Source organism: Camelus bactrianus, chromosome 20, assembly GCF_048773025.1.
Source record: "Camelus bactrianus isolate YW-2024 breed Bactrian camel chromosome 20, ASM4877302v1, whole genome shotgun sequence".
NCBI classification, from domain to species: domain Eukaryota; kingdom Metazoa; phylum Chordata; class Mammalia; order Artiodactyla; family Camelidae; genus Camelus; species Camelus bactrianus.
The window spans coordinates 6987611-7002829 of NC_133558.1; the positions used below are offsets into that span (position 1 = coordinate 6987611).

General features: G+C 44.4%; 1 protein-coding gene and 1 long non-coding RNA gene across 5 annotated transcripts in view; one reads left to right on the top strand and one right to left on the bottom strand.

Annotated features, from left to right (window-relative positions):
- NEDD9 (neural precursor cell expressed, developmentally down-regulated 9) overlaps positions 1–15219 on the bottom strand; it is a 167061-nt gene that overhangs the window by 103252 nt on the left and 48590 nt on the right. The window contains exon 2 of the mRNA XM_010945719.3: positions 2959–3146. Within this exon, the coding sequence (XP_010944021.1) occupies positions 2959–2970 (12 nt within the window). The 5' untranslated portion in view covers positions 2971–3146. The remainder of the gene's footprint in view (positions 1–2958; positions 3147–15219) is intronic.
- The window catches only part of LOC123614067 (uncharacterized), a 30467-nt gene continuing 28459 nt past the window's right edge, over positions 13212–15219 (top strand). For all 4 annotated transcript variants that reach the window (XR_012500961.1, XR_012500960.1, XR_012500962.1 and 1 more), the window contains exon 1: positions 13212–14928. This is a non-coding gene — a long non-coding RNA (uncharacterized LOC123614067). The remainder of the gene's footprint in view (positions 14929–15219) is intronic.

Sequence of the window (15219 nt, forward strand, 5' to 3'; positions counted from 1 at the left end):
AACAATCATATTTTTAAAGGGGTGAGAAAAAGAGTATGTGAGCTACCCCACTTCATTGCATCTTCCTTTTTAGGCCATTCATCACAAACCTATAAATCCACAGTCTGACAACTATTTTGGACCTGCAGTGAACTTGTATTTAATGAGAAAAAAAGGATAGCCTTTTCAAGGTCTGTCAATCAACACTTTCCCGGCCCTCTGAGCAAGAGTTCAGTCTGGCTTTTCTTCGTTAGATAAACCGTAACAGAACATGTCCAACTGCCAGCTTCCTGCCTTCACACAGGGGGAAAGAGTAAGGAACGCTCAAGAAAACACTTTGCAGTTTAAAAGATTTTTCTTCCAGGTTGTTCCCAGCCAGCCTTTGCACCTCCCGCAGCGGTGCGCTGGGGGAGGTTTAGCTACCAGCTCTCTGAAACTGAGACACCGTGAAGCAGCCTTGAGTCGCCGCCTCGGCCGATTCCCGGGTGCCGGTACCCGCACTGTGGGTGGCGGTCCCGCGCCGCCGAGGTGAGGGCACAGCGGGCCGGGGGGCCGGAACCAGCTGCCCCCGCGCACACGGGGGCCCCGCGGAGGCAGGAGGCGGCCGCCGCGCCCTCCCCTGTCCCCTCGCGCCGACATTTGCGCGGTGACCTCAGGGCTTCCTGCTGTTTGCTGAGCTTTTTCGTAAGGGGCTTCCTATCAAGTGTCTTTACGAGTTCGGCACAGGTTTCCCCAATTTTTCTGGCCCTGTCCTCCCACTGGCTTCACTGTTGCTCCTGGAGCCAGAAAATGGCAGCCCAAGGCGGGCTCAGGGGCACAGCCGCCCCAGCCCACGCCGGACTCCTGGAGGCCCTTTCTCACCGGGCCTTCCCTTACGCTCTGCCCCTCGCGTCGTCCCTCTTAGTGGTCGTGCAGCCGCACAGACTTTATTTCTTCCAGGTGGAAGACCTCTGGGTTTCACGGGAAGCATCTGTGGAGAGCTTGGTGTGTGCCAAACACAATGCTAAGCAATCTACATACTTAATCATCCAAACAACCCCTCGAGGTAAGTGCTATTCTTACCCCCATTTTATGGATGAAGAAACTGAGGCACAAAGAGGTTAAGTAACTTGTTCAAAGTCTTACTACTTGTCAGTGGCAGGGCTGGGATTCAATTCAGGCAGTATGGCTTCACGTCCCTATTTTTAACCAACGCAGTGCCCCCTCAAAAGCAGTAGGAATGTACCCTTAGGAAGCATTGACAACAGAGAACAAATGCTCCTTTTTATTAGGTGATACTAATAACTGCCAAATATTTACATTCTACTTAGTCTAATATTGTGTGTGTGTGTGTGTGTGTATGGAATATTGAAATAAAGTTCAATGATGAGAAAAAAATCCCATCACCCAGAAGCGATGGAATGAATGAACTCAAAGGATCTTTGGACTCTGAACATAGATAATTTTAAAACAAATTTAGGATTCCAGGTGGTAGAACTGTCTGGCTTTCAGGTTTAGGATACCAAAAGTTGAGAAGCAACATGTGTATTTGAAATACCCCAGGGCTAATATTCATTGCAGGGACTGCAAAGAAATGAAATATTGGCTTGCTTTAGAGACTGCTGATCACCCTCCCTCCGTCCTTTCCTTTTCTTCTTTCCTTCCTTCCTTCCTTCCTTCCTTCCTTCCTTCCTTCCATCCTCTCTCTTTTTCTCTCCCTTTCTCTCTCCCTTTCTTCCTTCTTTTCTTCCTCTCTTTTTGTCTCAGTTTAATAAAATTGGCTGAGTAGGTATAAAAAAGTGAGAAGAGGTGATTCTTGTTTCATTCTTCATTAAGAGGTTAGTATTAACACTGAATGACTTGAGGGATCACACATAAATGTAATTTGCTCCAGTTTGAATTCATACTTTGGTTTGGCTAAAGCTTCAAAGTGTCCAGTTCTGTGACAGATTTGTGTCATAGAATCCTAGGATGAGGGGGAATTTTTAAGAGGTCACTACTTTACTTTAAAACATCACTGTGACATGACAATCTAATTGGTGTTTAAGGACTTCCAGGGAAATCCTTTCATTACTTACCAAAATGTCTTAAGAAAACATATATAATTTTTCTTATATCTTCTCTCCTATAAATGAAACAGGGCCCTCTTTGGATTGAGGTGGCTGCCCGGTGCTTTCTTATTTGTGTTGTTGGTGAGTTCTCCATGTGACACAGACAACAGATTACTGATCTCAACACGTAAGGGAATTAACCTTTTTCCTTTTGAGCACAAGTTACTTTAAGTGCGTTTTCTCATTTCATCCTCAAGACAATCCTTCTATCACTATTTCATAAATTTGAAAACAGATTCAAAAGGCTCAAGGAAGTGACTCAGGGTCACAGAAGAGTGAGGCTTAAATCCAGGTCTGCCCCCAGGGGCACCCCACCATGCCATGTGCCTGACTCCCTTAGAAGTCAATGAATAGGTACTATCACACGTCACTTCTTCTACTTAGTTCCCGTAGAACCTTTAGGAAGCCTTGGTGAGATAGGAGAATTGACTACTTTAACCCTAACCCCCAACCCAGGCCACAGTGACTTTCTTGTGGAATGGCTGACCAGAAAAGGAATGGTTCAGAGGTGATTAGCGGACAGAGAAAGGAGGCACCAGAGAGCTGGCCAATCAGTAACCTAGGTGACCAGCTTCTGAATAGTTCAGAAGTATAACCAGACCTGCCTGGGGACTGGTTATACCAGATGGAATATTCTTACCCATATCCCAGAAGACTGCTTCCCCTGAGATCTCTGGATGGAAGAGGATTTCCTGTAGACATCAGCGTATCTATGTAAAAAGATTCCCCTAGCTGAGCAAAATCCAGTGGCCTAAAACCAACCTTTCAATTTCAAGCATTAGTTGCCATCCTGAATGCCACTGGCATCATTATGTCAAAAAAAATCGTCTGTGTTTAGTTGGACAAAAAGGATACGCACGAAATGCATGTTTTTTGCATCACTACTCACCCTTGCCCACATTCTCCCAGGTGCTTCTCTCTGTTAAGCCAAGGAATGCTGGAGCTCTGGGTCTTGAAAAGGACAACTGCAGTGTTTTATCCGGCTGACCAGGTCCTTCGTTTTCATAACTCTGCTTAAAGAACACACGGTGTTCTCAGGCCCGTGTACGACGTGAATGAGTTCACAACTTCCTGAGCCTGAGAAGAGAAATTGAAGACATGAACATGGGTGAACTCTGGCAGAGGCCGAGATGCTTTTCATCTCTTAAGGATGGCATCCTAGCGGTTGGAAGAATCAGATCCATAGTCTCATGGGTGGAATCCATCATTTGATCATGCAATCAAAGATAACATTTATGGAGCTGGAACTTCAAAGAGGCATAAACTATGGTCTTGTGCTCAAGGATCGCACAGTCTAGGAGGGCAACCCAAACAGTCCAGTGCGGTAAAATGTCACAGCTGCTCTGGTGGCACAAGAAGCGGGTCTGGTGAGGGCCCGAAGGAGGGGAAGGTGAACTCTGGGTGGAGTCTTGAGCGATGGGTAGCTGTTTGTCTGATGGTTCTTACTGGGGCAAAATGGCAGAAGTGTGACCCTTCATTGTCTAAAATCTACAACTTTAGTCCTGTCATTGATGAAATTTGTCTTTCCACTCCTCTACCCAAGGGTCCCATCAGCCCCCTTTAAGCGAATCTATTGCGTCGCTGCTTTGATGATTCTAAAGGCACCGAATGTCTGGCTCTACCCAGCAGCGGCTGGTGAAGTTCCCTGAAGCCGTATGCTTTTCTTGTTTCCCCCAAATGAAGAAACTGGTACTTTGGCAATGTGGCTTTTAAATAGCTTAGATGCAAAGCCCAGAATTTGATTTTTCAGGGAAAAAAATTGCCTGGCTTTTGGTTGGTTACTCCTGGCCAGTTTTTCACTTCCCTTTCATTGTCTCTCAGCCGTAAAGTTCAGTTTGGGGATGAGGGGGTGTGTGTGTGTGAATTTTTATGGACAGTAGTTGAAATATATATTCTTAGAAAAACCCTGATATGTAAACCATGCGGGGCACTTGGAAATCTTTTTGAGAATCAGCAAGCTGAATCTTTGTAATAGGAAAGTGGTTTTCCTATCAAGAATGAAAAACCAAAATGAACAGGATGTTTTAAAATGTGGAGCAGGAAAGTAAGGGCCGTGTCCAGGACACGGCAGAGGCTCAGCACACTGTGTAAGGAGCCCATCCGGGTGCCTTTCTGGAGAGGAGAGAGGGCTTCCTAGAACTGCTTTCCAAATGGAGGATAATTGGGAGTTGGTCTCCTTCACTTCTGTTAGGATGGAAACAGCCTCCTGTAATTTCGGTTTGATAAACACAGTATATATAACATTGGTTAAGAGGGAGGAAAAGAAATTCCCCCTGGGGCTGGGGCACTTGCAGTGGCGAGGCGAAAGAACATGGGCCCGTGACTCATCTACTCTGCCTGCGTCCGTCCCTGGTCACTCAGGGACCTCGGTCTGGACGGTGGAGAGAACAGCAGTGAGAGGTACTGTGTTTCCAGCGTCTGTCCATTTCCCCCTTAGGTCTTCACACCTTGAGGTATTTTAACTGCCCAAGGTGTCTGAGCTGAAAGGCAGCCTCTCAGAGCTGATCTGTCTACGGGGATCCCATAAACTGCAGCACCAGGAATAAAATATATAGAGAGATTTCATTAATTCTTTCTTGTGAAATATAACACACATACAGAAAACTGTATAAAACAAATGTAGAGTTTAGTAAATTGCTATAAATGTAACTGCCACCCAGGTCAAGGCACAGAATACTGCCAGAATCCAAGAAGTTTTCCAGTGCCTTTCCCAATACAACCTTCTTCTTCCTTTAAAGGTCGTACTGCGCCAAGCCCCGCGCGGGGGCTCTGTGTTGGGCCTGTGCTTTGGGGCTTCGAGCTCTCCTCCAGCCATGCCCCTTTCCAAGGGGAGAGGAGTCTGTGGGGCCAAGAGGCCACGTCCACTTGGAACCCATGCCTCCCTTTCTGGACAAGGCACCAAGCACTGGGGAGTTGGGATTCCCTGTCCAAATGATTCCAGGTCCATTTCCAAATCTTCCTGGGGCTCTTCCTTGGGTCCACCTTCCTGAGGGGGTGGCTTAGGGGCAGATATTTGTAGGATGCTATGGATGAAGGTTAGGTGCTACACATACTTGAGCACAGGAGCCTTGAGGTATGGGGTGGAGCAGGGGTGAAAGGAGAAGGTGGATGGCCTGAGGGTCTAGGGGACTCTTCTGTGTCACATATTCCAGAGAGAAGCTTTCAGCAGTCCAAGAATTCTAAGGTCCGACTTGATCAGTCCAATAATTCTAAGGTCCAACCTGGTCTTCCAGGTTGCCATGAAGATAGATGTATTTGTTGAGGTAGGGCGACAAAACGTCTTTTATTTAATAGCTTGTTAATTTAATTTAACAACTGTTAAATATTTCGGGCTATGTATACACAGTTCTCCATTTAAGCCCCACAAATGTTAGCTGGAAGCCTGTCGAAAGGCAACTATCCTGACTACCATGATAATCTAATCTCCCCCTTGACTTTCTTTATACTTTACCCACTTAAGTCTGCGTTCCTATCTACTAGCCACTTTTCCCCATTTTTGAACTCTGAATAAACAGATCATACAGTATGTATTCTTTTATGTTGGCTTCTTCCACTCAGCATTACGTTTGTGAAATTCATCTATGTTGTAGCTTGTAAATTTCGTTTCTGTATAGTATTCCACTGCATGGATATCCTTCCATTTTAATGCTGATGGACAACTGCGTTGTCTCCAATATTAGACCATTATGAATAATTAATGCTACATAGATCATGATCTATTTCTGTGGTGCACATACCTAGGAATGGAATTGCTGGATGATAGGTATGCACATCTTCAACTTTAATGGAAAATACCAAAGTATTTTCCAAAGTGGTTGTACCAATTCCTATTCTCACCAGCAGGGTATGAGAATTTCCATTGCTCCTGACAATGTCTGGTATTTGTATTTAATTTTAATCATTCTGTACTAGGAGTATTTCTTAGTATGCCACTAAAGAGTTTCTTTTTTCCCATCATTTTGTATCTGAAGATACTTAAAATGATTCTAGTAACTTGTGGAGTTCTGAGTTGACTGCTCATAATGTCAGTAGATGTATATTAAGAGAAGATCTGTGACCTTGGAAGAGTCACAGTAATAAAATCCAAATAAGCAAGACTGGCCCACACAGCATTTAAAAATAACACACGGATTAGGAAACTGACGTAGAGGGTGAACCAACATGCCAGACATGCAGTCGGTGTTGACCTCGTCCTTTCGGAGGGCTACGTGTGTCCCCAGAGCAGGCCCTGATAGTTGTGGTGGCACTGGGTACAGATCGCTGAGTTACCCAGCTGGGGCCAGTCAGGACTACCTTAGAGAAGGAGGATCAGCTAGGGGAGCCCATCAGCATACAGCTCATTATTGTGCCGCATCTGACAGCATCTCTTCCTCCAGGAGGCAGCCATAACCACGCGCTCTGGTCAACAGGAAGCAAGAGACGTGTGTAAGGCTCTTCAGCAGAAATATGCAGTCTGCTCACTGCCCACTTCCTTTCCCACCTACTTGGGCCCCTGAGCTTCCTCACTTCACCTTCTTGCCAACACCCTTAGCCTCTTTGCCCCTTTGTTCTTTTAGTGCACCTGCCTGGGCAAGGCCCAGCCCTGGATGAACTCAGCTGTTTACTTTCTCTACATCCATCTCCCAGCTGTTGAGCATTGCTGGAAAAACCTCACACCCTGCAGATGGTGCCACTATAAACTTAAGGTCACCAACGCCATCTGGGCCCTTGTTACTGTCAGGCAGCCCTCCTCTGGTCCCCTGGTCAGCTTACCTCCCACTCTTGCATTTTTCTAGTACAGTGATAACAGATCTTCTTCTGTAATAATGCAGTGCATGCCTATTCAAGACAGAGCTGGCTGTTGTCTGTTATGCACAGGGTTGTTTCAAACTTTCTCTGCTCTCCTTATGGCTCTGGTTTTATTTTCTGTCCATCTACTGAGTCCCAACCCCAAACTCTACTGTCACCCTCAATAGGCGATCTCTCTTCCTGCTTCACAAAGAAAGCTGGGGCCATCTGAAGCAACTCCCTTAACTTTAACCCTTCCTCATCCCTTTCTCCTTCATGCCTCCTTGTGACAATAAAGGAAGTGTCTCTCCTTGTGCTCAAGCTGATCCCTCCACCTGACCTCTGGGCCATCCTCTCTTGCCTTCTCAGGAATATCTCTTTATGCACCTGCTCTCTCTCCTGATTTCTTTCCAGCAGTGGTCAAGCAGGGTCATGTCTTTCCCTTAAGGGCCTGGTGTCAGGGACTTCCTTGGCTTGACCAAGGCCTTCTTCTAAACAGGGCAGGACGTAGTGCTATGGGTAAAACTGTGTCCTTCCCCCTCGATCCCCAATTCATATGTTGAAGTCCTAACCCCCAGTATCTCAGAATGTGACCTTATTCTATTATAAGACAAGCTCTATTTGGAGATAAGAATTCCTGCATACATAGTTTGTTAACAATGAGGTTATACTCTCTTTGGACCTCAGTGTCCCCCTTAGGGACATGAAGAGTAGTTGGATAGTCACTTTTGTGAAGTGCCATTTGCAATTCCAAACTCTGTGGGAGCAGAGGTGGCCGGATGGGAGAGGGAGTTTAGGAGAGAGGGCTCTGAGCTCTCCATCTCTCCTTTGACAAAACCAGGTCCAGTTTTCACTGTTTTATAGTTGGGAACTTTTGGTAATATTTGACTTTTAAGAAGTTTCATTGTTTAAAAATTAAAATAAAAAATATAAATCTGCTGGGCTAGGTGATATCTCGGATCCTTTCAAATGGCAATAGCCTATGATTACAAGGTTTTACAGCTTAAAACATAATGGGTTTGATGAACATATAGCACAGATTTTTCTCAAAAAAAAGCCTTATTTAATAAAATTTTTCTTTTCAGTAAAGGAAATTTGTTAAAGGACTTACAAAAGCAATTTAATTTTTAAGCCTTTTGAAGACATTCATATAGAACAGTCACAGATTAGAAAAGCAATTTTTTTTGGACCATATGTTAGGATTTGAGGTTTTAGAAATATTCTCACTGTCCACGTGGGGTTGTTGGACCCATGTGCAAGCGAGCACTTGCATGCAGATAGGACCTTCAGATGATAAGCCCTTAAGAAGTATGACTGCGTCTGTTCCATCTTTGTTCCCACAGGGCCTACTGCAGTACCCAGCACAAAGTAGTTGCTCAATAAATGTTTGTTGAATGAGGACGTATGATGAAGTAGACCCTTTCCCTGGAGCTCTGTGAGCATTCTTGTGGTAGGAAAGAGAAAGAACTTCTTTCTAAAGGAAGGCATGTGTGGAGAGGAATCCGGAAAGGTGGCAGAATCCGGAAGAGGGGCAGCGCTCTTGACCTCGGCATGGGTGAAAATGGCTTCTGCTCTAGGATGACTATTTCTGTGGGATGGGGTATTCAATTGAGGAAGGCAGCTCTTATGGCTCCCTCAGGACAGTCTGCCTAAGCTCCTGGTTTCCTGGCGATCCATTTCATTTCCCACACTGAGATCAGTGGACCACTGAGTCTACATTTTCCCCATTTCTCCTTGGGTATTTCCCATGTCTGGTATCTGATCCTTATATTTAAGGTCCTTGATAGGAAGGCACATGGGTAGTTACCAAGATAAGCCAGGTTCTCCAGCCATTTTCATTTCTCATTTGGCCATACGCAACTGGAATGTGGTAGGATGATCATGGCAGGAAGGGCAGCGGCCTGAAATCAGGGGACCTCGGCCATTTCTAGGCCCCATTTTCCACATGTGCGAGATGAAGGGCTCAGATGAAAATGTGTCCTCAATTCTGCGTCTTATTTAGGTTATCATTTGGACATATAATTGGTGGGATACCAGGGAAGGTATTATTGACCAAAGAGAGTATCTCTCTTCCTCTTTCTCTCTGTCTCTGACTCTCTGTCTCTAGCCCTGTCACACAGTATGGCTTTTCCACTTTGCTTGTGCCTTTGCGATAAGGCCTCGGAGACAATGGTGAAAACGTAGTGCTATTTAATTAAAAGGCACAGGAGGTGCACATTTATCGGTAGTGAACATCATACATTGATGCATTTCTCTGGTTACTCTTTCGCCACCTGGGTAGTTTCCTGAGGGGAGGGGGCTTAACCTGGGTCAGATTTATGGGTAAAGGTGTCAGAAAGACCCCCATCATGGGGCCAGGCAATGTTTCCTAAAGGACAACACCAAGAGGACGAGGGGCAGAGCCCAGGGGCTGAAACCACCTGGGCCCCTTTTATGGCTCTGAGGGCAACTCGGGGCCCAGGACTCATCAACCAGCAGAGCCGCCTGGCTGTTCACTGTCGGGCCACTGACAGTGCCTGAACTAGGGGCCTCTTGAAACTACACACTTACTAACTTGTCTTCCTTAGTAAAATTTTAGTCGCCTAGGCTGTGGAGCCTTGCTGAGATGCTGCTTGCCAGCTGATGATGGAGCCCTTCTACCATGCTGGGATTTGCGATTTATTTTGGTAGGTCACTAAGACAGAAGGACACAGTTAAACTCTTCATTCAGCAGGCCATCAGCCACCTACTTGCAGAGCAAAAAATCAGATTTTTTCGCTGCTCTTTGGCAGAAAGACTGTGTTCTTCAACCTTCTCTTGGGTCCCATTCAGAATTCTAACCAGGTAACCTATGAAAACTTCTTCTTAGTTATGGTATATCTGTTTTTCCATGAGGATTCATGCTTGAATTTGGCTAAACAGCCAAATTGGGTGATTTTGGCTCAATTTAACCAGCTTAAATATTGTTAGTGTTTAGATATTCAAATGACCTTGGTTCTTTCAGAACGATTCCTGGAGAATACTGGCTTTTAAGTGAATTGGAAATGTTCAGGTATGTTTTTGAAGATCTCCCAAACAAGCCTCTCCTTTGTTTTAGTTAAGACTCAGTAAAGAGAACGAGAGGACAAGAGCTGTCCATTAGCTCATCTCTGTGCACAACCACATGTGCACCCTGGAGGCAGAGCAACAGAATAATTCATGTTTTCAAATTTTCTGCAAACAGCAAGATACTCCAAACTACAGCCAAAACCCTGACCAAGAAAAAGGGAATGGCAACGGTCTCAAAATAAATGAGGATATAAGTCAGAGTTATAAGTCCTTTAAACCCTTTTGCACTTAGGTAATGTCTTGCTGAGCGCATGGCCCTGGTTCTTTTCCTGGTCTTTGCCAGTAGATTCTTAGGAACCTCCTGGCAGAAGAGAGCACACTGTTCGCTACACCTTCCACTCCTCCAGAGTTCTTAGATGCTGACTCTGTATAGGTACTTTCAGCTGCCTCCTTCTCCCATCTGGTATTCATTTTTATTTCTTCTTCTTGATCAGGCTCTGACTCATCTTTGCCCAGACCGTCAGGTTTCCTGCAGGCCTTGTTTTCCCAGACGTGGTGCCCCACCCGGGTAACTCAACTTGCTGTTGTCCATGGGGAAAGGCAGTCTCGGTCCTCAGTCTCAAAGGACTAGGCCATGATCACTCGATCATCCAAGTCAGAAATGGAGCATTTTCTTTAGCTCTCCCATTATTCCCAGTCCCCACATCTAATCAGTAATGGGATCTTGTCCTTTCTAGCTCCTTAGCACCTCCAGCTCCCTCCTCCCTCCCCCATCTCTCCATCTCAGTTGCCACTGCCTCTCTCCTGGACTGCTCCCACTGTCTTCACAGTTCATCCTCAAAACAATGGGAAAGACTTGGAAAAGTTTTAACTGGGAAGTAACTTGACCATATTTCCTTGTCACAAAAATCACACTGAATTTAGTGGATGAGTTGGAAAGGCAGCTGGGATGGTGGTGGAAAGAAATCTGTGACAAAGCTGTGCTAGAGTCTAGATGAGGAGTGAAGAATCTGGATTAAGGCCATGACAGAGACGATGGGAAGGAGGGGAAGTGGGTATTTAGGAAGTAGAACGGATAGGGCACAGTAACTGATGGGAATTAGAAGGCAAGGGAGAGGGAGTGTCTGTCATAAGTGTCTCCCAGGTAGAAGCTTAGGAGATCGGGTGGGCGATAGTCTCATTAGGAGAAAGAGGTAATTTAAAATTAAGAATAAAGATGTAGGAACCACATTCAGTATCTTGTAATACCCTTTAATGAAAAAGAATATGAAAATGAATATTTGTATATATATGCATGACTGGGACATTATGCTGTACACCAGAAATTGGCACATTGTAACTGACCGTACTTCAATTAAAAAAAAAAAAAAGAATAAAGAGGTACTTAAGAAAATGATGAATTTAATGTGACATGTTGAGTTCCAGTTTCATGTGAGGAATGTCACGTGAGGAGAGAATTCGTGAGCGGTTACATACTTGAGTCTGGGATTCAGAGAGAGGTGCATGTTGAAAATACAGATTCTGAGTCATGAGCTTATAGCTGGTAGTTAAAGCAAGGGAATACATGACACCAGTGGACACAGCTTATAAAGTAAGAAAGGAAGATTGTGGGCCCCTGAGGATACCACAGAGGGGAGGGGCTGAGAGGTAGGAAATTCAGGATGCTGTGTTGTTACAGAAATCAAGAGAAGAAAGAATTTGACAATTAGATTATGGATGTTCTTAAGGAAATTAATTTCAGTGGAATGATGGGGACAGAAGCCAAATGCCACTGAGTTGAACAATGAATGAGAGGTGAAAAATTTCAGATAGTGAGTCTAGATTTCTCTTTCTAGAAACATTACCATAAAGACAAGAGAGGAAATGGGATACAGAAGTGATGACATGAGAGATTGTGGTCTTAGGCCCATGTGGCCAGTGCACAAGAGAACAGAAAGGAATCTATGAAGGTTATTATATGTGTCATCTTGACTGGGCCAAGGGGTGCCCAGATATTTGATCAAATACTATTCTGGGTGTTCCTGTGAGAGTGTTTTTGGATAAGATTAACAGTTATATGATTTAAATAAGTAGACTGAGTAAAGCAGATTGCCCTCCCTATTGTGGGTGAGCCCTATCCAATCAGTTGAAGGCCTGAATAGAGCAAAAAGACTGACTCTCCCTGAGTAGGAGAAAATTCCTGCTGCCTGAGTGTCTTTGAACTGGGACACTGGCATTTTGCTGCTTCTTGACTCAAGTGAGACATTGGCTGTTACTGGGCCCGTGAGCTTTTGGACCTGCTTCAGACTACACCATCAGTTCTCCTAGTTCTCGGGTCTTCAGACTGGGACTGGGTTAGATCATTGGCTCTCCTCAGTCTCCAGCATGGCTACTCACCCTGCAGATCTTAGGACTTGCCCATCTCTACGATTCCATGAGCCACTTCCTTACAATAAATCATATGTATATACCACCATGTTATTGCTTCTGTTTCTATGCAGAATCCTCACTAATACAGCACAGCATGGAAAAGAAAAGGGGAAAAAGAGGAAATAAGAAAGGAAGGGAGAGTGAAGGGAAGGCGTGGGATGGGATGGATGAGGTTCATGAGAGCCTACGTGCTTCAAGAATGTAGGGAGAGGGTGGGTGACTGTTTAGCCGCCTGTAATCTCTGATGGCATTGATGACTCATTCCTGATGTAATTAGAATTCGCCTTCAGACTTTGCTGTCTTGGAGTTTCTTGTCTTGTAGAAGCGGGACTTCCTAGTTTGGCTTGTTTTCTTGTTACTTAGGAGCTGTTGCTAGCGTAAGGTCATACTTAGAAAATTGAACCCTCAATCAGATTACTCAGAGACTTGGCTGCTTTCTCCCTTGCCATTTTGTCTTTAGGTTGAAAGAGAAACAGTTCACTCTCCTAAAGTGACATCACACATCACTTTGAAATATGCTCTATAGCCCAGCCCTGAAATCTATGGTTTCTTTCTTTCTTTCTTTCTTTCTTTCTTTCTTTCTTTCTTTCTTTCTTTCTTTCTTTCTTTCTTTCTTTCTTTCTTTCTTTCTTTCTTTCCTTCTTTCTTTCTTTCTTTCTTTCTTTCTTTCTTTCTTTCTTTCTTTCTTTCTTTCTTTCTTTCTTTCTTTTGATACTCATGGAAGAGAAGCTTTTGTTTTAAAAAAAAGTTTTAATTTTTAAAAAATTTTACTCTAAAATGCTTCTCTGATAACCCAGTTTTTAGGAAACTACCTGCTGAACAGAAACAGCAGCAGAGGTGAGAATCTGTCCAGCTCACACCCAATTCATTTTTGCCTTAGTGATATGGTAACCTCAGAAACGATTAGGGGGATTTAAATGAGAGAGTTATTGTGTGCTTAAGATTCATTTTGTGTCTGCTCTATTTCTATAATCTTTTTTGTTGTAATATTACAGTGACAAAGAGAAATCACTTTATTTATGGTTGTAGCAGATGCCATTTGGAGTATCTGCCCAGTCGCTCTGCTCTCACCGAGTGGTCAGCTCCAGATTTCAGTTTGGACAACATGATGCTTTTCTGTTCACAGCTGCCTAGACCTGGCGTAGATGCCTGACCTAAGTTCAGAGTCAAAGTCCTTCACACACACACTGAGTCACTCACACAATCCTTCTCCAAGTGTGAACTTGGGAGCATGGCTGCATCTTTGCCTCTGGTACCATGAGATATATCCTGTCCTTACAATGACCACCTCTCTTCCTCTCTCACTACCCCACCCCCAGCTGAGCTGACTTGAACTGTGTTTTATTACTTGCAGCCAAAAGAGTCCTAATTTATTTAGTTATAATAAAAAAAATAAATAAAAACTTTCCCTTCTTAGGTTGTATAAGAATTTCAATGGCAACAGCTGGGAACAGTGGGATGGGGCACCCAGTGTTCTCACCGAACAACCACCATACTCTCTAACCCCTACCTCATCCCAAGAAAGCCTCAGGAACTTGTCACAAAAGGGACTGAAGGAAATGTGGCCTATGACAGGTGATGTGTCTGAATCCACCAGGATCACACATGTATCTACCTGTTGCCACAGCAAGGCCATTTGCAGGAATGTATGTTACAGATACGCTTGTACAGGTGAAAAAAGAAGTACACAGATATACATAATTGGATAGGTACAAAAAAGACATTGTGGAAGGTTACTTGGTAAAGCATTGTTGATGAGAGCAAAATATCAGAAACAGTCTACATTTCTATTAACGCAGAACGGGCTAAATAAATTATACAAATCCACACAACTGGAGTAAGTACTGTGATGCTGTGAAAAAGGGTGAACAAGGTCTTAGAAAAGAGCATGGTGCGAGACGGGCTATCATTGAGGGATACGGACATCTATTCAAATTTGCTTCTATATATACATTGAAAAAGGACTCTGGAAAGTGAGACAAACAAACGAAGAGCAGTAGTTCACTTGTGTCTATGACTGTGTGGGGGGCAGGGAGCTGTGGGGGGGAGCTTAGCTAGAAGATGAGAGTAGGAAGGAGGCTTTGCCATATATCTCTTAAGAGGTTTTAAGCAATGCCATACAGTGTGTTGTCAACCATTCAAAACAAAGTGAGAGAGGGAGATAGAGAGGGACAGAAAGAGAGAGAGAAGAGAGGGAGAGAAAAAAGAAGGACGGAAAAAAGGAAGGAAAGGGGAGAGAGAGGAATCAATGGCTCTTAACAAAAATGATACCTTTGCTTTAATGGAATCTGTTGATTATTCCTGGTAAAGAAAATACCTGACACTGCTTTCCCCTGAGCAGGAGAAACACTGACACTCGTGAACCGGGCACAGCTCTGGCCACAGACGGGGTTGTGTCTGAGTCGCCCCTAAGGGGCAGGAATCACGGCAGACCTAGAACCTCTACCATCTCCAGCTATGGCCACCTCAGCCAGAGACAGCCTTCTCCTGGATGAGCGAGGGGAACCCACAACTCCATGAAGCTTTATAGGAGTGAGACTGGACGTTCCTTCCCTGGGGACAAAGTCTACTATGCCTCATATTCCACAGTGGAAAGCATGCTGAAAATGTTACACGTCTGAGAGAGAGAAAAGAGTGACTCAAAACTCACACTAAGGTAAGTCATCTTAACTTGCACTTTTCCTTGAAAAGGAGGATTACTCAGCCTCATTATTGACGAGAAGGCCTGAAGCAGCAACTTCCGGGCTTGCGGCACTGCCCCAGGCAGTGCCGGCAGATAAAAACGGGACACCTAGTTAAATCTGAATTCCAGAGAAACAACAAATAACTTGCATACTAGAATTATACACTAAACCATACAAAAACTTGTTTGCTGTTTATCTGAAATTCGAACTTAACTGGGTGGCCTATATTTTTATTTTGCTAAATCCATCAAGCCAGGTCCCAG